At 41.5% G+C, this 17613-nt stretch overlaps 1 protein-coding gene across 2 annotated transcripts in view; it reads right to left on the minus strand.

Moving 5' to 3' along the window:
* Positions 1 to 17613, minus strand: part of ERMARD (ER membrane associated RNA degradation) — a 111658-nt gene that overhangs the window by 17505 nt on the left and 76540 nt on the right. For both annotated transcript variants that reach the window (XM_040350932.1, XM_040350933.1), the window contains exons 12-16: positions 15802 to 15966; positions 14308 to 14391; positions 12847 to 12926; positions 12141 to 12263; positions 1049 to 1267 (exon numbers count right to left, since the gene is read on the minus strand). In XM_040350932.1, the coding sequence (XP_040206866.1) occupies positions 1049 to 1267; positions 12141 to 12263; positions 12847 to 12926; positions 14308 to 14391; positions 15802 to 15966 (671 nt within the window). The remainder of the gene's footprint in view (positions 1 to 1048; positions 1268 to 12140; positions 12264 to 12846; positions 12927 to 14307; positions 14392 to 15801; positions 15967 to 17613) is intronic.

The following is a 17613-nucleotide window of genomic DNA, read 5'->3' on the forward strand; positions in this document are numbered from 1 at the left end:
CAGCTGGGGCTCTCTCCTCCTCCCCCTGTCGCCGGGCCAGTAGGAGAGAGGAGTAGAGCCTCGAGCATGCGCAGTAGGGTTCCCGGCGTGTAGCCAAAAGGCTACACTGCTGGGTTCCCTTACCCACAATGGCATTGGCAGCACCTGACAGCTGATGGAAACATCAGCTGCGGTGCCGACATCACTGGACTCCAGGACAGGTAAGTGTCCTATTAAAAGCCAGCAGCTGCAGTATGTGTCGCTGCTGGTTTTAATTTTTTTTTGGCAGAACACCACTTTAATGTCCCCCTCTCCTTCTATGTTGGTGGCATTGAAATGTAACCCCTCCCATGACCCCCAATGTGGGGGGAGGGGGTTAAATTTCACTGACATTACCACAAATGCAGAAGGGGGTGGTGGGTTAAAGTTTCACTGCCATAGAGACCAATGCAAGGTGGGGGGGTTAACTTTCACTACCACTGACCTCCCTCCCACATCCCCCACCTGCATTGGTAATGCTAACCCCTTCCTCAATTTCAGACTGTTCAAGTGCCATTGCCCTAACGCTATGGTGCTTGACAGGGAGAAGGAGCAATGAAACAAGCAGTTAGCTGAGCTTACCTCAGCACACACTCGTTCCTGATAAGTTCACATCTCTTTCAGGAGTGCAGGGAGGTGGATGGGTGGGCAGTTCAGGCAGATGGGCGGGCGAGTGGGCGGGTCAAACTGCCAACCACAAAGCTGGAGGGAGGTGGAGCAAAATCCTCCCTCCAACAGCCATCGGAGCCTGCATTGTGTTATAGGAGTGACGACAGCGTCACTCCTATCATTCAGGCAGCTGGAGAGCACAGTGTCACTCATCTGCTCTCAGCGCCCCCTCTCCACTCGCCCCCACCAAATTTTCACTCACTAAATGCGACCAGGCGAGTGAAAATTTTGAGGGCTGATCTAGACTATTCCATTGAATTGAATCTGCTGATTAGTGTTTAATGTGTGTTAGTTTGTAAAATGAAACAGAAATAACATGTAACAGCATAATATTCACAGTTGACATAATAAATTCACTAACCTACTCAACAGTCGAATATAATTCTGCCTTTGACGTGACCGCAATGTTTTGTTTTCCCACTGTTCATGTCTCAGCTTTAAGGTGGAAATAATATTATTTGACACTAAGTGGCACTTTGCGGTGACTCTGCGCAGAATGCTCACTACTTCCATCACCCATCGATGACAATACAGGTTTGAAAAATGTTTGCTACAATGCTCTTCTATGAAAATAAACCACCTGTAATAAAAAAACAAAGTATTTTAATTGCATACACTGAAAATTACTCACCCTCTAATGTAAGTAAAGTCTCTTCTTGGTAAATCTGTCCCTTTAATATTGGCCTAAAGCATTACAGATTTTTTTATTTTATATTATAAGTTTAAAAAAATATATATATTATCCTGTATAACCCTTAAAGTTTTTTTCCGAAACCCAGGACCCTGCATTCACTATATCTGGTCTCCCAAAGTACAAATAACATGGAATTGTAATTATTTTAGTAAATATAAACTGCTAAATACCCTTTTTCATCAGCAGTATATAGCAGTCTTGTGAATTCTATCAGTATCTGGTTAAAGGAGTTTTCATTCTACTCTGACTGTCCTATGAGGCTGCAGGACCCTCTGTCTGGACAGTGTTGATTGGCCCTGTGCAAATCACATGCATCCTCCCAAGAAAAAAACAAAAAAACAAATGGGTAGATTCAGGTACAATCGTGCAAAGTTAGGGCGGCGTAGCTTAGCCCGTTTAGGCTACGCCGCCGTAAATTAGCTAGGCTAGTAATGATTCTCAATATACTTGCCTGCTAATATACGGCGGCGTAGCCTAAAGCGGGCGGGCGTAAGGGCGCCAAATTCAAATGACTTGGAGGGGGGCGTGTTTGATGTTAATGAGGCTTGACCTCAAGTTTTTGAAGTTTTTTTTCACTGCGCATGCGCCGGGCGACTACATTTCCCAGTGTGCATTGTGGTTACATACGCCGCACTGGCCCATAGAGCATGCTCTATGGACATTACCCATGAGTAAGTCACGTGGCAAGTGACGCAACGTGTGGGGGAGGAGTCTGCTGTACGAGATCTGTTGGAAGTTCCCGAGTGAGGACCTCTACACTTTTCGTTACTGAGTGGCTTGTTTCAAAGACGGGGAGATCGTGAGTGGATCGGCGCATAGCATTGGCAGCGGTATTGTCGTGTCTGGCTGTATTACACTATTGTGTTTTCCCCTTTTCTTACATGTCCCACACCTGCTGTGGTGTATTGAGGAGGGGGGCTGAAGCCTGTTTTTTGCACCATCACTAATGACCAAGGCTGTGTCGTTGGAGCTACTGAAGTGATTTGAAGCTGAGTATAAGGCACCTGTTTCACAGAGCTGTTGTATCCAGTGACACTCTCACGCTGCTGCTAATCAACATTGTTTAACCCTATATTTTACCATTTACTCTATAGGGACGGTATTCTGAGATTGAGTACTATTTGATGCTCTGAATTAATTAGCTTTGTATTAATTTATTAATTTTTATACACTAACTTTTTTCCTCATCTATATATATATTTGTGTGCGTCACCCCACTGTGGCAACACGACTAATCCCCTATTCAGGGTTTTGAATTATTACCACAATTGGATTGATCTTAGTAAGGTATCACATAAATTAGTTGTTTTTAGCGCATATGTTTATATTTTTCACATACTTTAACATTGTTATTCCACCTAATAGATGGAATAACTTTAGGCCTGTAATGTGCTACGGAAACGGCGTAATCCGACTGCGGCGGCCGGGCGTACGTTTGTGAATCGGCGTATAAACTCATTTACATATTCTACGCCGGCCGCAATGGAAGCGCCACCTAGCGGCCATCCAAAATATTGCAACCTAAGATAGGATGGCGCAAGCCGTCCTATCTTAGATATGTTTAAGCGTATCTCTGTTTGAGCATACGCTTAAACATAGGTCAGCGTAGATTCTGAGTTAGGTCGACTTATCTACTGATAAGTCGGCCTAACTCTTACTGAATCTACCGAATACACTCTAGCAATACACACCAAACTGAGCACGTGCAGAGTGACTCCAAAGGCTTTGCACTATCAGGAGATGGATTGGGTAAAGTGGAAGGGGACGGGGGGAATCAGAGAAGACAGGATCAAACATCCCTTTTACACAATGCAGAGGATTAACCACTTAGGTTCCACGTGAATAAAACAAGCATGCTTTACTGCATATACAGACTGATTTTACTGTAGTGGGTTTGGCAACCCTTTAACAATATATAAAAACGGGGGGGAACTAATGCGCAAAACCAACCTCAACAAGGGCACAATAAAGCTAAAATAAGAAAATCAAACTAATAATGCAGCTGCCACAACTAATAGTGTTCACACACTTAAAGCATTTAACGACAAGGGGGGGTGTAATGGCGCTTGCAACAGGATCTAATTAAAACTAAATACCAATAACGATTTCCATAATGTGAATAAGTTGTCAGGAAAATGTGCTCCACTGGTTCCTGTGTAAAATGTGTTCCACTCTGAATAAAATCATATACCCACCGAACATTAACTAAGTAATGTGGAGAGTAATAAGAGTAATAAGAGTGGATAAATGATGATAAAAAAGACAAATGTGCCAGTGACCTGCACAATATTAATAGCGAGTGATCTGGAATTTTTCAGATAAAATTAACAAGTGTAGCTATCTTCATAAACATATAACATATATAGTGCAAATATGCAAATGAGCTCAAACCAATCCAAAGTGCAATAAATGAATAATATCCATAAAAGTGAAAAAAACATCAAAAAGTGGAAGAAATATAAATAATAAAATTCCAATCCATGCATAAAAGTGAAAACAAATTCAATCCATAAATGACTGCAGTGAAAAGTGTCCCATATAATTCACCAAGGAATTTAAAAAAATAAATCAAGAAATGTCAATATAAAAAAAATATATATCTATATATAGAAACGTGTCCAGTGCAATAATAACGTGAAAATGAAAAACAATCCAATCCAATAATCAAGAACGCAATATCAAGCAAAGAATGAATGAATATAAAGTGCATCTGTGCTTCACTTCTATTAAGATTCCATGATGAGTGCTTCAGTGCAAAGTAAAAAACGTGCTTCCAAAATGACAGACTCCAAACCTTTCCACAGTGCAGTAGTGAAGATGGAAATAGTTAATACAAGCCCCTTACCTTATTTTCACGTTATTATTGCACTGGACTTGATTTTTTTTAATTCCTTGGTGAATTATATGGGACACTTTTCACTGCAGTCATTTATGGATTGAATTTCTTTTCACTTTTATGCATGGATTGGAATTTTATTATTTATATTTCTTCCACTTTTTGATGTTTTTTTCACTTTTATGGATATTATTCATTTATTGCACTATGCACTTTGTATTGGTTTGAGCTCATTTGCATATTTGCACTATATATGTTATATGTTTATGAAGATAGCTACTACTTGTTAATTTTATCTGAACGATTCCAGATCACTCACTATTAATATTGTGCGGGTCACTGGCACATTTGTCTTTTTTATCATCATTTATCCACTCTTATTACTCTCCACATTACTCAGTTAATGTTCGGTGGGTATATGATTTTATTCAGAGTGGAACACATTTTACACAGGAACCAGTGGAGCACATTTTCCTGACAACTTATTCACATTATGGAAATCGTTATTGGGATTTAGTTTTAATTAGATCCTGTTGCAAGCGCCATTACAACCCCCCCCCCCCTTGTCATTAAACCCTTTAACAATGACCAGGCCTATTTGTGTAATTTACTCTATCATTACTATGAATGAATTGTATTCATAGCCGCTTCCGCACACCTGCGCATTAGGAAGAGGACCTGACCAGGACGTTTCCCTTGCAAAGATTGTGAGGATCCAGGCTGTTAGAATTTCTATGAGGAAAATCATTTTCATAATTTCCCTAGTTGAGCCATGGAAATTGTTTTTAATTATCAGACGCCCCAAGATGCATGGTCATTTGTAGGTCTCAGGGCCCACAGAGACACTCTGTTTTTCTCAACAGAACTGCTGGGGGTCTGTAAACAAGCTTGCTTACAGAAAAAATTATATGGCCAATGGAGTTTCATTAGCAATTTATACCTCAGACTTTGGGGAAGGTTTCACACTGGTGCCGCTCATAGCGTCGGCGGTAAAACACTGCTATTTTACTGTCGGATTTGCAAAACATTTCGGCTGCTAGCGGTGCGCTTTTAACGCCCAGCTAGAGACCGAGAAAGTATTAAAACCGCCCGCAATGCGCCGCTACAGCACTGATTGCCGGCAGTACAGCAGCGCTGCGCATTGATTATGATAGGCAGGAGCGCATTAGCAGCGCTGAGTTTACAGCTGCTAATGTGCTCCAGAGAAGCTGCTGGCAGGACTTTTTCTGACTCCCTGCCAGTGCACCGCTCCAGTGTGAAAGCACTCGGTGTGAAAGGGGTCTTAGTGTTTTACAAATGGACTCTGTTTGACAAACCTTGAACACATGCAAAAAGGGATCAGAAGAATAATACATATGTGTTACTTTCTATTGACCCAAGACAATATAACTTGTCTACTCAGCCACCTGACATTGTCTCAACGTTGGGAAAATAAACATGAAAGTAAGGCTGGGTTCACACTTGTGCGATGACAGACATCACATGTTGCTGTGCAGATTACATGTAATGTCTGTGCAATGCAAATTCAGCCATACAAACTGTATGGTTGAAATCGCATCGTATTCCTTTTTTGGTCCGCACTGGAATCGGATCGCCTGGGTGTTCACAACTATGCAATCAGATTCCTGCACCATTTGACAGTTTGCACTGTGATCTGCGAACTGATTGAACAGATGAACCAGTGTGCGATTCAGCTGCGATGTGGGATTTGGCACTGAATCGCACCAGTATGAACCGGGACTGAGACCTCCACTCAAAGATAGGGGCTGCTTTTAAAAAATGTATTATCTTCCTAGCTGAAATGATTCAGATAAAATAAGTCAGTTCATGGATTATCTATGGCAAGTCATAAGGTCAAGAAATTTTTATGACACCACGTTTATACATATATTAATGCCTGCTTACAATCCAATGGATTATAAACTCTCTTACCAGGCAAAATACTAGAATTATCGTAGACATATTTATAAGTATAGGATTTTAAATCGTAACACAATGCAAGGTATCTATGTGATTGGATATAAAAAGATTTTTATCCTGACATAATATCCCATAGCCAGAAAAAGGATCTCTGAATATTAATACGGGTTGTTTATGTGTAAGCCCCACGTACAGTATTGTCATAGGGTAGCTATAAATCAATAAGTAGTTTAAGTATGCAAATTATTATATAGGAGTCCAAAGACAAGTGTGTCTTTCCTACAGTCAAGCATGGTGGTGGGAGTGTCATAGTCTGGGGCTGTATTTGTGCTGCCGGCAATGGGGAGCTACAGTACATTGAGGGAACCATGAATGCCAACATGTACTGTGGTCATACTGAAGCAGAGCATGACCCCCCCCCCCCCCCCCCATCACTTCCTTCAGAGACTGGGCAGTATTCAAACATGATAATGACCCCAGATACACCTCCAATATGACCACTGCCTTGCTAAAGAAGCTGAGGGTAAAGGTGATAGACTGGCCAAGCATGTCTCCAGACCTAAACCCTATTGAGCATCTATGTGGCATCCTCAAACGGAAGATGGAGGAGCGCAAGGTCTCTAACATCCATTAACTCCGTGATGACATCATGGAGGAGTGGAAGAGGACTCCAGTGGCAACCTGTGAAGCTCTGGTGAACTCCATGCCCAAGAGGGTTAAGGCAGTGCTGGAAATTAATGGCAGCCACACAAAATATTGACACTTTGGGTACAATTTGGACATCTTTCACTTAGGGGTGTACTCACTTTTGTTGCCAGCGGTTTAGACATTAATGGCTGTGTGGAGAGTTATTTTGAGGGGACAGCACATTTACACTGTTAGGCCCCATACACACCATAGAATCTATCCGCAGATTAATCCCATCGAATGGGTTTCAGCGGATAGATTCTATGGTGTGTACACTCCGGCGGATATTTATCCGCGGATAAATCTCCCCTGGGATGGATTTCCAGCAGATGAATATTTGCTGACATGCTCAACAAATCCATCTGCTGAAGTCCATCCCAACGGATGGATCCGCTCGTCTGTACAGACTCACCGGATCCATCCGTCCAAAGGGATTCCCCGCACGCGTCGTAATGATTTGACGCATGCGTGGAATTCCTTATATGACAGCGTCGCGCCCGTCGCCGCGTCATAATCGCGGCGACGGCGCGACACGTCATCGCCAGAGGATTTCGGCGCGGATTTCAATGCGATGGTGTGTACACGCCATCGCATAGAAATCTGCTAAAATCCTCGAGAGGATTTATCCGCGGATACGGTCCGCTGGACCGTATCCGCGGATAAATCCTCTCGTGTGTATGGGGCCTTATACAAGCTGTACACTCAATACGTTACATTGTAGCAGAGTGTAATTTCCTCAGTGTTGTCACATGAAAAGATACAATAAAATATTTATAAAAATATGAGTGGGTGTAGTCTTTGTACTTTTGTGAGATACTGTGTGTGTGTGTGTATATATTTATATATATATATATATACCGTATTTATCTTCATATAACGGCGTATAGTGCGCACCCCCAACCTAGAAGGAAAATTCCTGGGAAAAAAAGAAATACTTACAGTTTGGATGCCCCTCGTCGGTGTCTTGCCTGGCGTCCATCGGCGGCCTTGTCCGGTCTGGCGTCCTTCTGCGGCCATCGTGGTGTCCTCCCTGCTGTGTTTTTCATCCGATCCCCGCACTGTGTTTGAACCACTCCGCCGACATATACCGAGCGCAATACACTCGGGTATACTCGGCTCCTCTCGCGTAAAGGACGTACAGGACGTGACCGCGAGCGGAGCCGAGCCTGCCTGACTATACCCGAGTGTACTGCGCTCGGTATATGTCGGCAGAGTGGTTCAAACACATCACGGGAAGCGGGTATCGGCGTATATCACGCACCCGCGATTTTCCCTGATTTTAAGGGCAAAAAAGTGCGTGGTATACGCCGATAAATACGGTATATTATATACATACATAGATACATTCATTAAATATATATATAAATATATATACACACACACACACACTAAATTCTTATCTGAGAGTTAATGACCGAGCAAATTAACAAGATCCACCAATAGGAATAAGGTAACAGCTTCTGGGTCACCCCCTGGCGTTTTATTTTTATATTGTGACAACAATATAGTTATAAAAGTCAGGTACACAGGGGATCGGACATCAAAAGATCATCTGAACACAGGGGGAACCTCATCTGAATACACATCTGAGAGATCATTAGACCATCGATGCACAAATACACAGCATAGCTAGATGCCATTTTGGGGGAAGACCCACTTTGCCCATTAAATCGGCAACCATCTTTTGGTCTGGTCATCAGCTATCTAAAAGGATTCTTGATACTTGGAGGGTAATTATAATTTATTTTCGGTTGATACAGTTTGCTTAAATTAATAAGCCATTTGTAATATTTTTTTATTGTAACCTAATAATTCTCTTCATAACACATAGCTACTTTGATTTTGCGTAGTTTGACTCTTATTTCTTCTGCAGGGAAATAACAGTTGGATTCCATAAAAACTCAGTTTTTGCTAGTTAGTCATCATTGGTTATGTTGTCTACAGCAGTTGTCATCAACCCTGTCCTCAGGGCCCACTAACAGTCCAGGCTTGCAAGATGACTGAAATACATCCCAGGTGATATAATTTGATGCTCAGTGATTGCAGTATTCTAGTCGGTATCGCCCCCAAGGTGATACATAAAACCTGGCCTGTTAGTGGGCCCTGAGGACAGGGTTGATGACCACTGGTCTACGGGGAGAAATTAATTACTGAATTTAATAATATATACAGGTAGGTCCAAATATACAGTCAAGTTCATAAATATTGGGACAGCAACACAATTCTAATATTTTTGGCTCTATACAACACCACAATGGATTTGAAATAAAACTAATGTGCTTTAACTGCAGACTTTCAGCTTTAATTTGAGGGTATTTACATCCAAATCAGGTGAACGGTGTAGAAATTACAACAGTTTGACATGCTTCAGGCTTATGAATGGTTTGCACCTTGTGGTGAATCCTCTCTGTTTGCTCTTGTGAAGTTTCTCTTGATTGTTGACTTTGACAATGATAAGCCCACCTCCTGGAGAATGTCCTTCACTTGTCTGAATGTTGTAAATGGGTTTTTCTTTACCATAGAGAGGATCCTGCAATCATCCACCACTGTTGTCTTTCGTGGATGACCAAGCCTTTTAATGTTGCTGAGCTCACCAGTGCATTCTTCTTTCCTCAGAAAGTACCAACATTTTAATTTGACCACTCCAAATGTTGCTGCTATCTCTCTGATGGATTTGTTTCGTTTTTAAAGCCTTACAATGGCCTGTTTCACTTGTATGGACAGCTCCTTTGAACGCATGATGTAGAATCACAGCAATAGATTTGAAATTAAAATACCACACTTAGAATCAACGCCATACTGTTTACCTGCTTAATTGATGAAGAAATAACAAAGGAATTGCCCACACCTGGCTTTTGATTCAATTGTCCAATTACTTTTGGTTCCTTGAAAAAGGGGGATGGCTATTCTTAAGAGCTGTAATTCCTAAACCCTTCCTCCGATTTGGATGTAGCCTCAAATTGAACCTGAGAGTGTGCAGAGTCAGCCCATATACATTATACAACTATAGCTTGAATATGTTTTGGTAAATACCTGAAATAATCTAAAATTGTGCCACTACATTGTCCAAAGTATTCAGACACCTGCCTTTACAAGCACGTGAACTTTAATGGCATCCCAGTCTTAGCCTGTAGGGTTCAATATTAAGTTGGCCCACTTTTTGCAGCTATAACAACTTGAACTCTTATGGGAAGGCTGTCCAAAAGGTTTAGGAGTGTGTTTATGGGAATGTTTGACCATTCTTTCGGGAAGTGCATTTGTGAGGTCAGGCACTGTTGTTGGACAAGAAGGCCTGGCTCGCAGTCTTCATTCTATCGTGTTGAGGCCAGGAAAGGGGAGGGTGACGAGCGAGCCACCCCCTCCTCTCATCATGGGGGGTGCTTTGAGGGAGGAGGAGCTCCCCCCCTCCACCGAAGCACCTTTTCCTCATATTGATGAGGACAAGGGCCTGTTCCCCACAACCCTGGCCTGGTAGTTGTGGGGGTGCTGGGATTTACTTTAAAAAAAGGGCCACTAGATCCTGCCCCCCATGTGAATGAGTATGGGGTACTCATTCTCCAAAAAAAGTGGGAGCTGCGGTGGCTCAACGCGATTGGCACTGCGCTGACAAGCCATTCACCTCTGCAGCTAGGGGTTCGGATCCCGGTCTCCGCTACATGTGAATTGAGTTTGGTGGTCTCAGCCCGGCTCCCGGTGGGTGTGCTATGCGAGGTAAGCCTGCGCTTAGTACGCCCACCCCCCTCCCACAAAAACCACCACACTTACACGCACTCGAAATTGGGTTAACATGCACGCACTTTGACCACGCGGTCTCTAAAAAGAGAGGCGAAGGACTAACGGGGCTGGTTGAGCGGGCTAGATCCTCGCACTCCCTTATAGGGAGTCCCTCCGTTGGGCTTCAAAGCGGAGCAGGTAGGGCGGGCTGTGTGGGACGACCCCCTCACACACCCACCATTGCCACCCGGGGCATGGAGAAAGGTGGCAGATTGCCTCTGGGGGAGGCCTGCCTACTCCCAACTCCTGCAGTCCGGCTCCTCTCTCGAGTACACGCACAAAATACACTTTAAAAAAAAAAAAGTGATAAAGTTAGTAAGACACAGAGCCAGGTTTTAAAAAGACCTTTATTCAAAAACAAAATAAAACATGTCAAAGTAGATCCAACGTCAAGCATGATGAATACTGGCCGCCGATCCGAAAAATAGATAAAAAGGGCCACACCTGAAGGTGGTCCCATCAAATGACTACTCCCCCACTAAACAAACTAAGGGGCAGGGGCCATCGACCCAGCATGCCCCAGCCGATTACATAACAAGAGGGCAGGGTCACTCGGTGACGGCATTGTGCAAATAGGGCAAAATAGAATGTTCTTAAGGCATTTTTTCTTCTAGTTGAATATTCTTATGCTATTGCATATTTTCTCTTTTGCTCACGTTTCTAGAAAACTAACCGAAGAACATTGGACCATAAGAGAAAATATACACAGTAACAACGAAACAATGATTGCATTCCATGGAGTAAAAATATAATAATATAAACATACACTTAACTCCAGCTATAACTAGTACATTACCAATGAGTACAGTATGTTCAGTCTCTATTTCCCGATAAAATTCAACAGAGTCACTGTCCAGTGAAGGGTCATGGGTGAACAATCACAATAAAACCAAAAGCAGTAATTGCACAGAACACAGGATAAGCTACCTGCTTACTTCAGGAAACAAATCTAGTTTGCATCCAAAACAGAGAATGTATGTGGTATGTAATGTGTATGCTTGTGAATGGTTCATAGAATATCAAGCATTCTGTGATTGGGCAAGGGGAGAGGAGGGGCGTACAGGACGGCTGCTGGGTATGAAAGCCGAAAGTCCTTCTATAGCCGCTGTAGGATTCATTCTCCTTTTTTGTTACAAAGTAGATTTGTATCCCAAAATGAAAGGGGAGTTCATTTCATATTTTTAGCAATCACTGCCCTTTCTCTGGACATTCCTGTAGCACATTATTGGCAAACACAAAGTGGGTGTAAACCTCGTACATGAAAAACGAACAAAGCACATCCCTCTATAGTGTGTACTAGCCTGAATCTAAAGGACAGAGTGTGATTCCTCTCTCTACCTGCATGAGTCACTGAAAAGAGACTCTAAGCTAATACAACAGCCTGCAGATAGACCGATCGTAGGGCGATTGGTTTCATCTCTGTGAATCACCTTAGGCTAGTCACTTTACTGGGTATATGGTATGGGCTTACAACCACTTAAATTTGCTTATTGTATAAAAGCAATAAACATTTATTGAAAAAACAAAATCCAAATATTGTACTTGTCTGTTTGAAGATCCCACTCCTCCTTGTTGAACCCACTCATTCTTGGATGTCGAACCAATGAGAAAACATGCATTATTTCAGCACAAAATGATATACCAGGATCTGTCATGTCATCAGGCCTGAAAAGGAAACAAATTCATCACTGAGACTCTTTATGAATATATATCTTTTGCCAGTTTAAGAAAGCTGGTAACAAAAGCTCATTTTAAATAAAACAATAGTTTCAACTAAACTTGTTCCTTTGTACTTTAGAAAGTTTGGAAACCCCTGCTTTAAAACAAAGCGCTAATTTACTGTCCTTCAGATTTTAATCGGGTCAGACTGTAGCTATTTGGAGTAGAAAAGGTCCAGATGTCATTGGAAATAAATAATGCCCCGTCATTTGTTTCAGCAGGAGCAATTCTGCCTCCTCATTGGTGTCAATGGGAGGAATTGTGTTTCATCGTTTGTGGCATTGGGAGGGACTGTGCTTCATCATTTGTGTCATTTGGCAAAAATGGCTCTGGTGGCGAATAAGCAAAATACTTACAAACATTGATAAAAAAAAAAATAAAAAATAAAATTTTTTTTTCTTTTTTTTTACTCCAAATCATTATAGTGTCACAATAAAATACACAAACATTGCTGACATGATAACCAGTAAAATAAGTGAAGATACAAAAATGGGAGCCAAGAAACTACATGACAGGGAAAAGAACATACCCATCTGTGGTGGAAGTGTGACCTACACAAGGAGATGGAAGAAGAAACCATTTCTGAAGACTTGTCATGCATTGCAAAACCTGTGAAATAAATACCTTAATCTAAGTGAAATGAGAACATAATATGTAAAAAATGTTAAAGGTTTGTTTTGTAAAATGCCATCTTAAGGGTTCATTTTCACAGGTGTCATTTTACTGCGTTTGACATGTGTTTGGAGCGCACATCAAACACGTTATTAAAATCTCATTGACCTCTATTAAAGTACACAAGGCAATTCAGCGGCAACCTTTAGGTGTTTTTCCTTGGATGAGCATTTGTCCAATTGAGGTGTGTCCGAACTGCAGACAAGGCAGGACAATCACCACCTTTTTGTCAAAAGATACTCTTGTCATTTCAAGGTATTCCTTCACATTTCAATAGCAAACAAGGCATTTAAAATGAACGCCTGTCAACATTAGCTTTATGAGTGCCAGCAATTCTTTACATTTAGAAAAAATAAAGACAGAATGGTTTTTGATCTTACCCAAAGTCTAATCAAATGGTTAACCCTTCATGGCAGGGGCAGCACTATACTACTGCATGAATAGGTGCTAATAAGGCACATGCTGATAAGAGGAGAGAGCAGAGTTAACAGGAAGGTGTTACTGCTCCTCGACTATCAAGTCAGTAGGCTGGAGGGGTGATCTGAAAGCTGTTCTTAAAGCTGTAAGGCAGCTGCAATGCAGGTCAAGGATCTGACTGTGCTTCCACAAATACTTGTCTGGATCACCAAACTAACTGAAAGGAGCTATACATTTTTGAGTAGGTAAAACAGTGTTTATACATCATGTGCAAATCAAATGTGTATTTATCAGTTACCTGGAGTTCAGCTTTAACTGATCCCCAAATCTCAACCCACTCCTCCTAACCTTAAACCTTAATTGAACACTAACTGAACCCCTGTAACTTGGTTGACTACAAATAACAATGAGCAGCCAATAGTGGTGCACAGAAAGCAAAAAAGTAGTGGGCTTAGGCCAATAGTGGTGCACAGAAAGCAAAAAAGTAGTGGGCTTAGGGCCTGGACCACGAGAGCCAACCATAAAACTGTACAACCTTTAAAATTTGTACAGCAAAGATCAGCTACAAACATAGAGCTTGTTAAAAGCCATTTCATATGCCTGAGAGCATTTTAGGGCACATTTATCGTGACAACCTTTTCCAAGAAAGTAGAGGGAGCTCCTGTGATGTCATTGGACCATTAGAAGACTACAGGAAAAACATATGTATAGTGTTTGTTTGAAGGAGAGTCCTTTGGGGGGGGGGGGGCTCTACACTTTTACTCTACAAAGCTGAAGTTTCACTTTAACTCAAAATCATTTGTTTCCTTTAGAAAGATGCCAAAATGCAGACATGGGCGTGCTGGCAAGTTTAGGATATGTTTAAAGCTCAGGCATATATGTATGGTATATTCATACATACCTGTTTCTGAAGGAGTGCAATTGGATGAAATCTTGACCGATATGATCCAAGCGCATCTATCAGTGGACACAATATAGTCGCCTCCTATTGTGTTAAAATTAGAACATTAGTAGCAAATTTCACATACTTAGCAAGACAAAGGCCTGATTTACACATTTGCATTGTAAAGCAAGAACCACATTCATTCATCTAAATGCCATCTCAAAGCACATCGCCAACAGACCTGCGTTTTAGCACACAACGCTGCACAGATATAAAACAGGTATGCATTGTATTGGAAAAAGGTGCAGGTGTATTCAAGGGTCCATTATAGTGCATCAGTAGCCCACATTAAAGGGTTTTTGATAAAGCACCACTTATCTTTAACCTTTGCACATTTATGTAACTAACATAATTTTTTTCCTCATTAAAGCATATGTATACCCTTGCTTTGTATTCAGTTTAAAATATAAATGAATGGCAAAGAATTTGTTTATAGAGATAAAACATGTTATAAATACCTTTTTTTTTCTTTTCAGTGATCAGCTCTCCCCCACTTTGTCTCTGTTTGCCTAAGGTTGGCATTGTGTCTACAGTAGGCATTTGCAGAGAAGAGTAGGACTGGCCAGAAAGGGATTATTTTGATGCAGTTGGCCAGCTTAAACATGCAAAGCAATATTTGTGAATATAAAAAGCTTTTTTATTGCAAAGTTTGCTAGAAAGGGTATATAGCAGTGTTCATCCAGAATTTCTAATGTGAACATGAGGTCACACACCCTTTTAGCACCTGATAGATTATATACATGTACAAGCTATTGAGATCTGAGCACAGGTACTGTATATCTTGCTGGTATTTTTAATTTAAAGCGGTTGTTAAGCCACTGTCATATATTTATATAACCTGTGTGTTTCCTAATCCTGTGTGCCCCATTAAAAAAAATGCATTCTATACCTGATTTCCAGCCGGCTCTCCCCTCTACCGATCTGACAGCTAGAGCAGGAATGGCTGAAAATCTCCTGTTGTCAGTTGGGGGGAGGAGAAGAGGAGAGAGCCAGAGAGTCACGAGAGCGCCTTATAGACAGAAATTTTTTAAGCACAGAGACTGGCACACAGGATTAGGAAACACACAGGATTATAAAAAGCATTAAGTTATTTCAGCAGCAGGAAGGGAAGGGGCGGGCACTGTCATGAGCTGACAGGCAGGAAGGGGGAAGGACAGGGAGAGCAGAGAGGGGAGCTGCGGATGATGGAGGCACGTAAACTGACCACGGTGTCAGGGCTCAGCAGCCATGATAAACTGTGGTCAGTTTACAGGGGGGAGTGCAGATCCAGGCAGGATCAGCCAGATATTTTAGGTGATACAAGGGACCAACTTACACAGCACAAGCACTGTACTGTATGACATGTTTTAAAGGAACAGAATCACACTTTAAGGAGTATAGAGTTGCATCTGTTGATATATTGGGGCCTTGGCAAGAAGTTTATTGCACTAGTTACCAAATATGATTTCTTACCTTGCCAGTGTTATGGTTACAATACTTATAGAGCAGTACAATTGAAAAACCCAACAAGTCATTAGCAATTCCTCTGGGAAAATCACAGAGCTGTATTTCCCCATGGCTAAGGTGGTCTCTCACACGTGGGCCTTCTTGATGATTTAGAACATCCCACAGGAATTCCTGGAAGCATACCAGACCAGACATTAAAATGTACATAGGACACAACATATTTAAACAATGTAAGTAGCATTTATTATGCAGTTAATGTGTTTTACAGATTCCCATTCAGGGCTGAGAACTCTTTAGTTGCCCCAATATGATAGCGCTGGTGGTGGAATGGCTAGTTTCTTATCACCAGCAGTTGCATAGTTGAAAGGATTTTTTTCTTTAAAAAAAGGACCAGAACTGTGAAAGCTGTGCCCAAAAGACAAGCAGAGGTCAGAGGGTATTGCCTGTAGGATCCCTGTAGCTGATCTTTTCCTAGATACTGACACACCATGCTTTGTTCTGCACAGTGCCCATCTTAGTAGAGGCAGGGCTTTGCTTCCCTTATGTCATAGCTACCCCCACCTGATGACTGGTGAGTTGATAACTGGTGGGGGGAACATGCAGAATACAGAAAGAAAGGTGTAGGAACAGTAGATCCACAGAATGGGTGAAGTTTAAAAAAAGGTAAAGCGGTGCAATGCAAAACAGTGCAGGTACTCAGAGGGAGATTTCTTTCTGGCAAGCATCATGGTAGACAAATCACCAAATCGCACTACATCTCATGGAACTAGCAGTCATGTGCTATGGGGAGACACGGGAGTGCCTAGGCACATTAGTATGCCAGGAAGTGCACTGATATTTTTCAGGGGGAATTCAAAACAAAAAGTAACAATTTCATGATAGTGCTTGGGCACAATTACCATTTCTAGTAAATCTATGCACTAACAAGTGCTAACACATTTTAAGATTCATACAAATATGCATTAATGATCAAGTGTATGGCCAGCCAAAAGTGTTTATATACTTTTAAAAGGTGCAACAGGGGTCCAGATAGATAAAAAGCTGACATGATTCTAGCCTCTCCCAACTCTACTAAGCAAAAAAATATATATATATATATGTATAAGTCTGCCTTACTGTTAGTGATTTTTGCTCCCTTACTTTCTAATGAACATTGACAGTACCTGAGGGGACATGTTTCTAACAAGCCCCAGAGAGCAGTAAAACATAACAAGGGTTTTACTCTTTTCCCACTCTATCCAAAAAAATTACATTTTGGCTGGAAATAAAATTCAAAACATGTGCACAGATGTTAACTAGCTCTTTTTGGCCCACTGCGGATTACCTATAGTGTAAAGTGCAAACACATGTTATATCCCATATCAATCAATTAAATGTTTCCACATTAAGATCACAGTGACCCTGGTTTACGTTAATAAACAATTCTACAACTAACAGGCGATTGTAAAACTAAACAAAAATAAGAAGCCTTTGAATTGGCCTGATTATTTATTTGTATTTATTTTACAATCCTAGGCAACAACATGAAAGCATTTAGTAATCAACTAAAGCTATCCAGTAAAAACAGCAACTGTGCTGAAGTTTGTAAGATAACTTTATGTTTTCTGTAAAGTCCAATGTGTAATACAATCCAATGTATAATGCAATGTGAAATACTGTTCTATAAAGGATCAATCTTAGTGCGCTTCCTGACAGGGCCAGAACAAGGAGGGGGCAGGAGGGACGGCTGCCCCATGCGCAGTGGTACTGTGTGTGTGTGTATGAATGTGCGTTTGCATGACCAGTTCTTGCAGCTACAAGCTGACAGTAGTGTCAGAA

Source organism: Rana temporaria, chromosome 4, assembly GCF_905171775.1.
Source record: "Rana temporaria chromosome 4, aRanTem1.1, whole genome shotgun sequence".
Taxonomy (NCBI): domain Eukaryota; kingdom Metazoa; phylum Chordata; class Amphibia; order Anura; family Ranidae; genus Rana; species Rana temporaria.